At 41.8% G+C, this 14,250-nt stretch overlaps 1 protein-coding gene across 1 annotated transcript in view; it reads left to right on the forward strand.

Moving 5' to 3' along the window:
- Positions 1–14,250, forward strand: part of CHST11 (carbohydrate sulfotransferase 11) — a 270,991-nt gene that overhangs the window by 124,687 nt on the left and 132,054 nt on the right. Inside the window, exon 2 of the mRNA XM_054988738.1 lies at positions 5,302–5,387. Within this exon, the coding sequence (XP_054844713.1) occupies positions 5,302–5,387 (86 nt within the window). The remainder of the gene's footprint in view (positions 1–5,301; positions 5,388–14,250) is intronic.

Below are 14,250 nucleotides of genomic sequence, written 5' to 3' on the forward strand. Positions count from 1 at the left end.
ACAGGCAAACACTCAGTGGGCACGCTTCCAGCACATGACAACATCACTTCCTGAAGTGACATCATCATGCTTTGCCTGGGAGTGCTCATGCACTTTGTGAGAGCGGATTTTGGCCGCAAACAAATTGCAAGAGCATTCTTGCTCAAAACATGATGACATCACTTCCGGATGTCATTGCGTTATCATGGCATTGGTGCCAGGAGCACGCTTGTGAAGAGCCCCGTGCTGTTGAGTACCATCCAACTCCTGCTGGAAGGGTATGGGGACCCAGCAATGCTAGTACTGCTCCTTGCATAAAGATTAACCTTTGAGTTAGGGTTGCTGTTTTCCTGCTGGCGATGGGGCATATCCTGCCCTTGTCCAGGACAGTATAGGGACCTGGTGACCCTATGGAAGGTCTTATAGAAAGAAGCATAATTGGAACCAAAGCTGTAAGTCTATAATAGCAGTCTTCCCGATTAAAGTTGGAACATCCCCATGACACCACTAATAAACTCATCTTACACAAACTCTGATAAATGTATCTTAAAATAGACAAATAGGGCCATAAATTGCCTTGGAAGTTACCATACTACTGTAACAATGTCATCTTTAAAATCATTGTCAGAACGATAAGCAAATTTGTTGGATAAATTTAGTTGCAGAGTAGAGAATTTGCACAGCAGATAAAGAATCACAGACTCATGTGTGTTCAGCTTCTAAAATAAATGTTTACTACATATAGGGAAAAATAATAAAGGGTACATTGGAGGTAAAATAAAGAAGAGCTAACTTAGTTCCTACATCCTTACATCTTGGAGATAACGGTCTAACTCACTGGAGAGCAATGGCGTCCTGAGTAAAGGAAAGAATGTCAATTGCCCCCCAATAAACCTGGTCAGCCAATAATCAATCCTAGATCTGTTCATTAAGCATGCAACTCCCCTTTACCCTGGCGGAAAGAACAACTCGACATATATCTGGCCTTATGCTAACTAGTTGTCTCTAACTAAACACAAACAGATTAACTCTTCCATGACTGAAGAGAATAACACTTGTAAAAATCCCAATAAAATTTAAATTATATTGTACTGTAGTACACTTAGAAGCAAGTCAGGCCAGAATGTTCTACATAAAAACGTTGCTGTTGCTAAGGAACAAGTTTCTTGGTATCTAAGCAAATAGAATTGGGGTGACTGTTTTAATTATAAAAAACTTTTCCTATATTATCTTCAGCTCTTTTATAATGAACAAGTAATAGGTATATTAGCAGGCAGGCACTTGACCACTGATCATGGAAATAGGACCAGAGTATAATAAATAGTTGCGATCTTGGTGGAGGACAGGAATGTCTTTCTCAGCTAAGGCTAGATCTAATTAAAGTTACCATAGCACCTAGTAAAGGAATGCTTGACCAAAGAGTAAAACTAGTCTAGCAGTGCAGGCCTAAGAAGAATTTCTTCCTTATATTTCTTCCTTCCATTGAAGTGAATGAGCTTAGATGAGCAAATTACTGTTAGGTGTAAGGTTTCCAACTCTGTCTTGGGAAATTCCTGGAGATTTGGGAGTAGGGACCCCAGGTCCCCTGGTGGGGGTGAAGGATCCCCCACTCCTACACTCTGCCCCCCGCCACCACTCACCTTGCTGATGGGGGAACAGGCCTCCTCGGCATGCTCCCAGGGCAGTGCGATGACGTCACTCGTGATGTCATCGTGCTGCCCTGACAGTACATGCACACTTCACATTGGGCTGATTTGAGGCTATGAGGGACTTCATCGAGGTTGTGATGCAACAGAGTTTGCCCTCCAAAGTTGCTATTTTCTCCTGAGATCTATTGTAATTCTGGCAGAACTCCAGGCCCCTAGTTAGGTGCTTTGCATGGACACTACAACAACACAGCATAGTTCTCTGATCTTATTTTAACTGCATTCGGGGTAGTCTTGGCCTTGGGCCTGAGTCCCAGAGGAACAAAATGCCTGCCCAAGCCCTTTGCTGCATAGGAAGGACGTGCCCAGCTAGGACTCTCACCATGCAAGCACCTCACTTCACGAGGAGGAAGATGGCCTGCTCAGCCAAACTCTTTACTGTGTAAGCCATGCGCTATGTGGGAAGGGAAGAGGCATACACTTGGCTACACCTCACTCGGCTGAACAAGCGGGTTGCGGGGGCTGGCTTTCTCTCTCTCCTTTCCTCCTTCAAGCTATGCCTGGGGCCCTAGAATCACTAAGACTGCCCCTGGCTGCGATGGCTACCTATTAGTTTCTGGACCCAATTCAAAGTGCTCTTGACCGTTAAAGCCCTAGCAGCCTGAGCCTAGTTTATCTCAAGGATCTTCTATTATAGGTATTTACCCACCTTCTTAGACTGATATTTAAACCCTTCTGTGGTTCCCTTCACCATCTCAGAAGTGGAAAGTTGGGATGTGTGATAGGTTCTTCTCTGTGGTGGCACCTTTTATGTGGAAATTCCTTCCCAGGGAAATCTGCAAATCTCTGTCACTATTCTTTACGTGCATAGAACAGACCTTGGCTTTTCAGGAAGATTTTTGAACCCTCTTGAATGTCTTTGTGAGCAGTCTGAATTTTTAAACATCTTCCTCCTTTCTCTGAGGCTTTAACATTAGTTGCAATTTTAAATACATTTGACTTGTTGCTGGTCTTTTTTGCTGTTCTTTCAATGGATTACACTATGAGTAACAGGCAGTTAGCCTTCACGCTCCCCCCACCCTCATCTCTCAGTACCTATTCTCATTTGGTCCTGACTGAATCTTAGATGTCTTCTGTCTCTAATTTAGTACATTCTTTCTTTTGATGTTGCTAAGGGTCTACTTCGGATTTTTATTATTTCTCGTTTTTACTATACGGATATTCTTGTTTATTAGACACTTTCTTTTTAAATTCTTAGTTCTGCTGCTTATAGGCTGTCTCTGTGTGTAGCTTGCTTCACAGTGGGATTTCTTCAGGTGTGATTTCTTCCATAGAGGGATCGCATGCAGAAAAAATGCATGTGTGAACAAGTTAAGCTTGGAGTTATTATCTGCCTGGAAGTTGACCTTTTCTTTAGGGAAACATTTTCATTCAAAGTAAGTGTGTGCCTGCTAAAAATTAATGATCAGTCTCCTACAGGTGTTTAAACACTCAAGAACGAACCAATTGCTCTAGTTAGCTGTTTAAGTAAAAAGCCTCAGAAGTTAATTAAAATTGCTGCCCACGGTAATATCTGATCATTTAATTCTGAAGGAAAGTAAAAACATTTAATGTACTTGTTTGCTGAAACCATTCAAGATACCACCAAGCTGTGGTGTCTTTCTCTGCTCTGAGGGAAAAGCAGCATGTTCCTTCTGTAGATAATTACCTTTTTAATGTTTTAGTTTTAGAATAAGAGGGGGAAATAGTTTTTTTGAAAAGCAAAAATGGTTTTCTATCTTAAGTCTCCAGAGGGTTTTTTTTTGTAGTTTTCATACAACTGTCAGATTTTAATATGCTAACCATTAAATATGACCCCAATTTGTTGAAGTAATACATGTTAATTTGTTGCTTAAGGGCAGTAAAGAAAGCTAGTATAACATGCAGTGTTTGGATACATAAATATATAAGACAACATACTACAAAACTCTTTAACACTGGAAAACAGTATTTTAACTAAAGTCTTTTTCATTTAGTTTAGTAGTAATTCCATTTCCACAGGAAACCTATTTGAAAACTGAGCCAACTGTTCTGCTTACAGTGACCATTCTCTCTTGAGTTGCATGCCCCACATATGTGTGGGGAGGGAGGGTGAACTAGTGGAAATGGCAGGTGAATGGTTAAGATCTTCTCTTACAACAAGCATACACATCCTCATACTGGTCTGCTTTAGTTTGTAGCCCTGTACAACTACAAAAAGCTGGGCCAAACTATATACAGTGTATACCAGTAGCTTGTCCCAACCCTCATAGAACATTGGTTCAACCAATGAAATTCACAGAATTTGAGAATGCTGAATAATTTCAGAATGATGTACTAAATTTATTACTGTGTAATGAAAAGCTGTGCTCTTGTGTTGTAAAATAACTGCAGAAACTGAGGCGCTTTAGAGCTTAATTGGGAACCATTTATATAAAGAAACTATCTGGAAGGTTGAATGCAAATTTAGACTGGTGCTATTAAATTGCAGAGCACTGGTTTTATTTCTGCTTGTCTTTTTGGCCTAGTTCATCCAGTGTCCTTTATATGAAAACAACAACTGACTATTACCTGGATGTAGCGAATGCAGCTTGTTGAATCAAAGGGCATTCACTAGAGCATCACCTGATGTGATGATACCACTTCTGGCATAAGCCAGAAATTCTGATTGCATCCCCCCCCATTTAGCCTGCCATTTTCCTCCTGCCACCCACCTGAGAGGTGGCAGGGAGATGTAGCAGGGAGCAGGAGAGCTCCCAGAGCCAGCAGGTAGCTGGCTTTCCTTCCTATTACACATAGTTTGAAAATATTCATGAGGTCTGATCAATGCCATATACCAGAAATAATGCATTAAAATATTAAGATTGACTGTGAATTTGGAGACTTGCAGTGCAATCCTAAACAGAGCCACATCTTTCTTTAATTGACATCAGTGGACTTAGAAGGGTGCCACTTTGTTTGTGATTCCTACTTATCACATGACCTTGCATCACATCTCAGATTCTTGAACCTCCTGTAAAATGGAAATGATAATGGCCGTTCTCACATGCGCCCCGAGAGATCGCGCAAACTCGTGGCATGAAGCATCTTCCTAGCATGATCTCCCAGCACGATCCCCTTTAATGACCCGATGACATCAGAAAAAACGCCATTAAATGGGATTGTGCTGGAAATCGTGCTAGGAAGACGCTTTTATGCTGTGAGTTTCGTGTGATCTTCTGGGCATGTGGCCATGTAAAAACGGCCAATGATTTGGAAAATTTAGCTAACTTGAGATTGTAAACTTATTTAAAAGTTATTTTAAAAACTATTAAAAGTGCATACATTAAAGTAGCAGTTCAGCTGTTGATCTGTCATTCAGTTTGGATCCCGTCCACCATCACTTGTGCATGCATGCATGTGTGTGTGTTGTATGTAGCTTGTGGTACAGGCAGCATATTGAAAAGAAATTGAAGCAGGAAAATACTACATTTTAGTTGGCTGCAACCCCAAAACTTCAAATCCACCCTTCTGGTTAAATATTTCTTGTAAGATATAAAGTAAAGGTTTAAGAAACCCAGTATCGTTTTCCGAAATACCTTTTACATTGCCTTAGTTATGCTTTTAGCTTAATTGAAATGGTGATAATGTTCACTGATTTTCCATTTTTCCTCATCAGTAATACGTAGGAATCCATTTGGAATGGACATCTGTTGCCGGAAGGGGTCGAGAAGCCCATTGCAAGAGCTGTACAATCCAACCCAGGTGAGTGTCCCAGTGATGCAGTGATACTTTTATTCTCTGTCTAGAAACATCCCCCGCACACATCTCAATTATTTTTTCTGCCCCCCCTCATCCTGTAGTCTGTTCTTAAAACAAACTGTACACTCATCTTGCAAAGGTTATTGGCTTTGCTGTGAGCTCTAGTGTATTATTATTGGAGGAGGGGCACCTACTGAATTTCATGGACAGTAGATTCAGAGAAGTATTTCACACAGTACATATTTATGGAATTCATTGCCACAAGATGACATGATAGCTGCTGGCTTAGACTGGTTTAAAAGAAGGTTAGACAAATTCATGGAGGACAGGTCCATCAATGGCTATTATGACTGAATGACTGAATGAAACTTCCATGTTCAGAGGGAGTATACCTTGAATGTAGTCGCTGGGGAGCAACAACAGGAGGTGTTTTTAGCCTCTGTGTTCTGCTTGTAGGTTTTCCAAGACTAGGTCTGGTCTGATCCAGAAGGAATGGTCTTCTTATGTTCTTTCTATCTTTACTGAATAGGGAAATAGAGAAGATACCAAACACATGCACAATGAAGAATATCTGGGTTTTTACATTTAAGAACATTGTGTGAAAGCTACTTGTTAGGCTAAATGTTGCAGTTGGCCCTAACTGAATTATTGGCAAACTTGTTCAAATGTTATTTACAGAACAGACAGGCCCCTGGATTTCTGTATATTTTTTCTGTTTCATTTAAAGGGAACAAGATGTTACAGGAAAGCTGTGACTGACATGCTCTGTGCACGTCTTTGCCTGTAACAGTTGAAACTGGAGTTGTCTGTCCCATCAGGGCTGAACACCTGAATGAGTTTGCACATTAAATGTATGGACCAAAGAATATTGGTAGGTGTATTACCCATAATTCGTGCTACTTTTGCATCAAGAATAATTTCCCTGATTTAATGGGAGAAAGGGCTGACCAGGAAAGGAGATAGAAGAGGACTGAAGGTGTAGCTGGTTATTTTTCAGAGTAATGAATAGAACTCACTTATCTTACTAGAATTATTGGCCATGTTTGATAATCCCAAACTGTTTGCTGTGTTTTGCTTGTCTTGTTTAGTCAATAGCTAGTGTGTGACAAGTGCTACCTGATCTGTGCTAAGCTTACCACTTCCAAGATTTGCTTGAATTGTTGGCAAGTATTGGAAGAGATGCTAATCCTCAATAACGTTCTTGTATGATAATGGAATGGTGTTCGAGAGAGCGGTCAAGTCATAGCTGACTTATGGCAGCCCCTAGTGGGGTTTTCATGGCAAGAGACTAACAGAGCTGGTTTGCGATGGCCTGGCCTCTGCAACCCTGGTCTTTGTTGGACGTCTCCCATCCAATTACTAACCCTGCTTAGCTTCTGAGATCTGATGAGATCAGGCTTGCCTGGGCTATCCAGGTCAGTATATGATAGTGGAATACAGGTAATGTAATGCTCAACTATTCAGATTACTGCTGTTAGTATGTAAGTTATCCCCTCTGAGTGAGGTGGAAAGGCACTTAGAAGACAACAGATTTCCTTGACCAGTTTTACCTTAGCTTGTTCTTGAACTTCAGCCTCCCCTTGCTTGTTTGAAGAATTATCATTTTAAGACCCTGTTCTGTAGATATGTTTCCTGCAGTTTATCCTTATTTGGCATACCTCAGGAGCAGCATTTCCTTTCAGCAGTGGAGAGGAAGTGCAGCCGTTGAGGGGAAAAATACTAGCCAACTATTAAGCATATTTATTAAGGTTTAACAGCTGCCTATTATATATTTACACCTTGATGAATAACGTTTTGTGAAACTCTGTCAGCTATTAAGGGAAGTGACTCATAATAAATCTCACTCATTAGATTTAATAAGGCACTAAATGTTTCAAATGCTATTTGATTATGGCAAGAATCACTGAGAGTCTTGCAAAATGGGTTCCCACTGATGAAAAAGAAATGTACACAGGACTAGTTCACATATATGCATTATGTTATGTGGCATGTCAAACCTTGGGGTGTTCAATGTGACTTTCGAATGCAACCTGTTACGAGTATGAACTTGCTAAATGAGAGGTCACTTCACTTGAGAACGTTAGAGCGACATTCCTGAATACCAGCATTTTAATCTGAGCAAATTGGGTAATATGGAGTGGAAAGTGTGCATAAAACTTTCAACAGGAAGAAATTAAGCCTACTGAAAGGAGAAATAATAAAGCTTTGAAACAGTTTTAGGCAGGGCTTTTTTTCAGCAGGAACGTGGTGGAACGGAGTTCTGGAACCTCTTGAAAATGGTCACATGGCTGGTGGCCCCGCCCCCAGATCTCTAGACAAAGGGGAGTTTAGATTGCCCTCCGAGCCACCAAGCGGCGCGGAGGACAATCTAAACTCCCCTCTGTCCAGAGATCAGGGGGTAGGGCCACCAGCCATGTGACCATTTTCTCCGATGGCAACCCACTGAGTTCCACCACCTCTTTTCCCAGAAAAGAAGCTCTGGTTTTAGGGAATTACTGGTAAAGAAAAGAAAACTCTAACCTCTTTGACTTATCACCTCTGGGGTTTGCTGAGAAACATTCAGTACATTGTTGCTACTTTTGTGTTCCCATTGCCAAAGGTCATGAAGTAAGATAAAGACATACAAAATTCTTAAAAGAGGCCGTAATTCCAGTGTCTTTGTAACCCTAGTGAACAGAACGGTTTCCTTCAATACAGTTTCCCTCTTATCCTTTTGAGGTAAGTCTTGACCAAGCATTCGGCATTAGAATTCCTTCAGTGTCTGTCTCTTTGAGGGAGCCAAGTAAAGTCAATGTTTGAATTAAGTCCAGAATTTCTCACAGCCACTGTTGAACTAAGCAGATGACGTTTTTCACACATAAAGAATTTCCATCAGTACACTGGCATCTTCTGTCCGTAACACATTAAAGGAAAGGCGAAAGGATGGGGCAGCAGGGAGGAGAGAGACTCTGTGCTTGACACTCAGTTGCTTTTTTGGCATTTGTATATGTACAAAGGGCATGGCATAGCAGTGTCTTGGTAGAGGCTGCACTGTTGACTTTCACAGTTCATTTCAAAGGAGTGAAAATAGCAAGAGAGACACTGGGTGGAGAGGAGAGGTGAAGTGAGGTGATGGCGGGTTGTCATCTTGAATGCTCCCCTTGTTGCTTTCAATCATGCGGCCTGATCCACACATTCCAAAGAAAGCCTGATAAAAATTATAGAAGGCCCTTTTGCTGCCGCTTTGTCATTCAGTGACAGGCAGTGCTTGGCTGAGGAATACGCTCAGAGCCAGAGGCCGGAGCCTCTTTTTTTTTCTTAGTTAGAACCACTCAGACATGCCTTCTATCCCATTCCCCTAAATTGTGTCTCCTGCTGTGGCACCTGGGCTGGAAACAGAGAAGCTGATCTCACTCCTTGCTCCTACTTCTGCCCGTACTGTTGTATCGGGACAAGGTGATGGAAGAACGGGGCAGAGGAAAGAGGCATTTGCAGTGGGACAAATCAGGGTACAGCTGTGCTCCTGCAGCATCCCCACGGATAGTTTTACCTTTTAATGTTTGTTTGTTTGTTTGTTTTATCATATTTGTATCCTGCCCTCCCTGCAGTTGAGCTCAGGGTGACTCACAACAATAAATACAAGATACAAAGTTAAAATACCATAAAATATAAGAGAGCTATCACAACAATCCAAAATTCAGCTTCATCAAACCAATGCCTTTGACATCAGGACAACAGCAAGTGCTGTCTGTACAGGATGTGTGGGTGGGAATGGAGATGTCAAAACACTATATAAGTAACCAGATATTCATAAGAAATAACCACTTGTATGTTGCATGAACAACCAATTGTTTGGGGACTGATCAAGATTTCCTGGCCCGTGCTGCTGTAGGTGGGAGTCTGGGTGTAGATGCTCGTTTGAAAGCTCCTCTATTGAAAACTCTATAAAAAGGTATCCTCCTTGACAAGGAATTTTCTACATATTGACAACAGCATTTTTGCCCTCCTCCACGCCCTTGAACTCCCCTTTCCTGTCACCTTCTCTTCCCCTTTGTTAGCAGTCAAGAGTTGCCCCTACAATATTAGATGGCTTATGATTATGGTTATGCCATAAGCCCCTTCTCTAACTGTGTTTCGAGCACTAAAACTACTGGCCAAGCAGGCAGAAATATGGAAGCCAGGAAATGGGGAATGACAGGTTAGGCCAGCTCACCCCTCCCACACCCCAGAGACACACTAAGGATCTTGATACAATGGGGCCTTCCCAGAGTTCCTGAATTAATCACCACAACATGCCCTATCGATCTCCCCTTAACCACTTTCCTATTCTTAGGTGATTCAGAAAGCTGATAGACTCACCCATCCACTTTGCGGTTCATCAATCATTATTGTTAACTTTGGTTCCGCCCAAGAAAACCTAATCAAACCCTCCTAGTTCATTGACTCATGCCAGAAATGGTTTGCCAGTTCATTGTCCCACTTCGGAGACAGTTCACCAGCTCTTTGTCTTGCCCTGGAAACAATTTCTCAATCCTTTGTCCCACCATGGGAACAACCCATGGTCTTTGTTTTGTGGGCAGAAGATGCACTCTTGCCTCTGGGTAGGATCCACTATATAATTGAACTGCCCCTCTGCACTGGAGAAATATCACCAGGCCTTTAGCAACTTCTACCCCACCATCAACCTGACCATGAATCAATCCACAGGAAGTACATTTTCAAGACACCACTGTAATAATACATGTTGGAAGTGTAAGAACCACCTTATACAGGAAACCTACTGATAGGCAAATGTATCTACACAGTTCCAGTCACCAGCCTAAACATACCAAACAATCCATCATCTACAGCCAAGCTGTACATTACATCTGTTCCAATTCCTCTGACAGAGATTCTCACCTGCAACAGACAACAGGCATTTTAGGAATTACAGTACCCACCTGATGGTAGTAAGGAAACAAACTGAGCCAGAATGATACCAACTTGCTACAAGATAGAACCCCCCCCAAAAAAAAACAACAACAGAACACCACTGGTAATCACATACAACTCTCACCTCAAGCCAGTTTAACTTGCAACCAGTTCAACTTGTAGTTCAACTTGCAACCTATGTTAGACAATGATCCTTTTCTCTCAGAAGCATCGAGAGGTTAAACTTTAGTTGCCCACAGACAGCCCCCTAATCTTAAACATGTTCAGAACAATGGAACCCTCTGGGGCTAAATAGATACATAGGATTCTTATCTCACTACGGGTGCTAATTTCTGAACGAATCGAGCTGCATTTCGTCTTTATATCCTGACTCCCTTCTTTGCCTCACCCCTCCGGCCTCCTGACTGGGATATAATGGCTCAGGTTTCTCCACACATGCTTGCATCTGAAGAACGGAGCTTTGACTTTTGAACACTTGCACGCTGAAAACCTTGTTGGTCTCTAAGGTGCCACTGGACCCAAATCCTACTATTCTACTGCAGACCAACAAGGCTGCCTACCTGAAACTTGCCTGTAGGAGTGATGGAGGGAGTTGTTCACACGGACAAATCTGCAGATTTGTCTTTGGGGTGGATTCAAATAGGTTGATATTGATTTTAAAGGGGAAAGCTCTGGGAATACCATGAATTGCGTTCAGTGTTAGCACAATGTCATATGGATGCTCACCACACAGGGGCTTCCTGCTTTTCATGCTGGAAAAAATCCCAGTGGGAAAGAATCCTTAGCCCATCTGTTGCTGTGTCATAAATCCTTACAGACCTATTTAGAGTTTGGGGTTACTTGTTTAGACACTATATATGGGAACACTTATCTAGCATTTTTTTTAAAAAAAATTGTGGTGGCATGCCTGTGGAAATACTCCCTATCATCCCACTTCCAGCAAGCCAGAGAAAAGGTACAGAGAAATCGGGGATGACTGGATGAAAGAGACCCAGCTTCTCCTTGTTTATTGTTACTTGTATTTTCAGACCTCAAGGTTTTTTTTCTAACTGGGCAGACTTGTATTTGCAAAGTGTATTCTTAGAAAAGCAACACACTGCTGTGTCTTGTAATTTGTATGGCCCTGAATGGACACACTGGTCTAAAAATAAGTTAATTACCAACCAGCCCGCAAAGCTTAAGTCAACCAAGGTTCAAAATTTGCCAACAACATATTTGAGGCTTGAGCACATCTGTGGGTGTCACTGATCCCTTCATTGGAGTTGAACACAGTACCAAATCATAAGCAATTAGTGACAAGATTTGGCAGGGTAACAGGAGAGAAAATTATAACTCTTCTCTCTGAAGGGTCTTGATCCTGTTCTCTGATGCAGGCAAAATCCTAATCAAATACTAAGGCGGCTTCCTTTGCATAGCAATTTAAACTGTCCATTTTTAAGCATGTAGATATTTTTATTGTGATTCTCTCTAGGAGTGTTCAGTTCATGGCCACTTATCTGTCAGTATACACCCAGGGCCTAGCCTTTAGTGCTTACAGCTTCTCAGTGCCAGCAGTTGGTCACCACTGATTTTTTGCAATGTCAAACTGATGTGCAAGGCTGCGAGAAGTTTCAACTGTGAGCTTTTGATAGTAATACATGGATCATGAAGATTCAGCCATCCATGGACTTTGTAGGATGGGAGCACATTAAGCCTTCTGAAATACTGTTCTCAGAGCTCAGGACTTTCGGGAATAGCATAGGGGGCAAGATGTAGGTCTGCAATGATAGAAGGTAATCAGTGGAAATTCTCTATAGTATTGCAGCCAAATCATTCCTGGAATCCTCCACTCCCATACCTTGTTGCCCCTGCAAGTTCACACAAGCAGAAATTTCCACACCCCAGATCCATTAGGGACAGCCAGATTGACTGTGGGTGTCAGTCATTCTCAATATAAGATCATCTGAGAGTGATATGAGTCTTTAGTGGATTATGCAGACAATTGTGTGATGCATCACTTACAAAAAAAAGTAGTCATTAATTCACTACCACCCACCAAGTATGCAATGTTGCTGTTGAATGCCCTTCCCTAAGCCACAAGTGAAAATAATTAGGCAATAAAGATGGCACTACAGACACAGCAACCATATTTATGTTGGTACATTATATGGCTTCCAGCAGTGGGGAGAAAAATAGGGGGGGGGAGTGTTACCATTGCAATCATGCTGTGATGTCACTTCGGTCACATAACCTGTAGTGATGTCACATATCATCGAAACATTCTAGATACCCCCCCATATCTCCATGTTAAAACCATAGAGATTTGAATTATTGCTAAAGTGTTGCAGTGTTGTCATGGTATTGTATGGTGTCGCACGATGCCTAGCCCTGCCCATCAAAGCTTTCTGGAAATTGCCAGCCAAGGACTGGCAACTCTGTATGGTTATGATATATGTAGATGATACATCCAATGAGACCATCATGGCTGATAACCACTTGTAAACTCCTTAATGTTAGGTTGATTCTTATTTGCTGTGTGCTACTTTTTAAGGGCCTGAGATCTGGAAGTTTATCTTTAGGATAGGGTGAAAGCAGTATAAAAGACTTGCCTGCACCAGTAGCTTGCCCAAAAGTTAGTTTCATGTGCACAGCCTGTGATCAATGTATCTGCAAAGATGGACTGCAGAGCCCACCTAAATTGTGCACTGCGACTACTCATCTCGATTGTCCAGACTTTCATTTTTTCCCATACCCAGTTTATTATGATTCAACTTCTGATAGCTCACAAGCTTCTTTCAAAATAGGCTTTTCACTAATTGAGGAGATACATTGTTAGGAAGCTTCCTGTTTGTTAGAAGGGTCATCTAGCCATCAGACAGAATTGATAAATAGATCCAAGAGTTATAGGTCAAACCTTAAGACCTTTGATGCTTTCTTGCTTCAGGATTGATGCCTAGAGATTTATGTACATTTAACTGCATCCTGTTACGTGGTTAAAAGAAAGCAGTTGGACAGCTGAAAATTACATAGCTGTTGCCCCTCCTCACCCCGAGGACAGTTGTCCATCACCCAGTGACTGAGAAGCATCAATATATAATATTCCAGACAAGCCTGCATAATTTTTCTCTAGAGATGGATATTTTCTGTCCTACTGTGACTTGTTGGCTGTACTAGGCCCACTCAGTAGGCAATTCTTATGCTGAAAGAGATCATGAGCTCAGTGTCCAATGTGTCTGTGATCTTATGAATCACTGTTTGTTTGCCAGAATAACATTTCAGTCCCCAATTTCCATAGTAAGATCTTCTGGCAGACTGCAGGCGCTGATGCTGGTTAACACAAGCTTACGAGTAGTTACTCACTGACTATAATATTAAGTGATGGTTTGCAAGTGAAGAAAGCTAATAGTCTTTCAATGGAAGCTGTTCACACATTTGGCAGTGTAATTAATGGATGGGAAAATGATGCGAATGCAAGGCTGCGGAGAGCCACTACTGTCACAAAGGGATTCCGTAAGTCCCTGTAAACACCTGCAGTGAGCTGCTGATATATTCACTGAAATGTATCTACAAATCACTGGATATTGTATTTTTGTGAGAGCCAGTTTGGTGTAGTGGTTAAGAGCGCGGGACACTAATCTGGAGAGCTGGGTTTGATTCTCCACTCTGCCACTTGAAGCCAGCTGGGTGACCTTGGGTGAGTCACAGCTTCTAGGAGCTCTCTCAGCCCCACCCACCTCACAGGGTGTTTTGTTGTGGGGATAATAATGACATATTTTGTAAACCACTCTGAGCGGGCATTAAGTTGTCCTGAAGGGTGGTATATAAATTGAATGTTATTACGTTATTATTTGTTCTGCAGTAACTATCATTTGCAACTAGAATTTCCCGTATGAACAATGCTTCTTTCCCATGTGCCCAGATGAGGAAAAATGTCATAAATAAATCTCAGGTACAGGAGGCATGTTAGTGGGTAGGA

Source organism: Eublepharis macularius, chromosome 9 (assembly GCF_028583425.1).
Source record: "Eublepharis macularius isolate TG4126 chromosome 9, MPM_Emac_v1.0, whole genome shotgun sequence".
Lineage (NCBI taxonomy): Eukaryota > Metazoa > Chordata > Lepidosauria > Squamata > Eublepharidae > Eublepharis > Eublepharis macularius.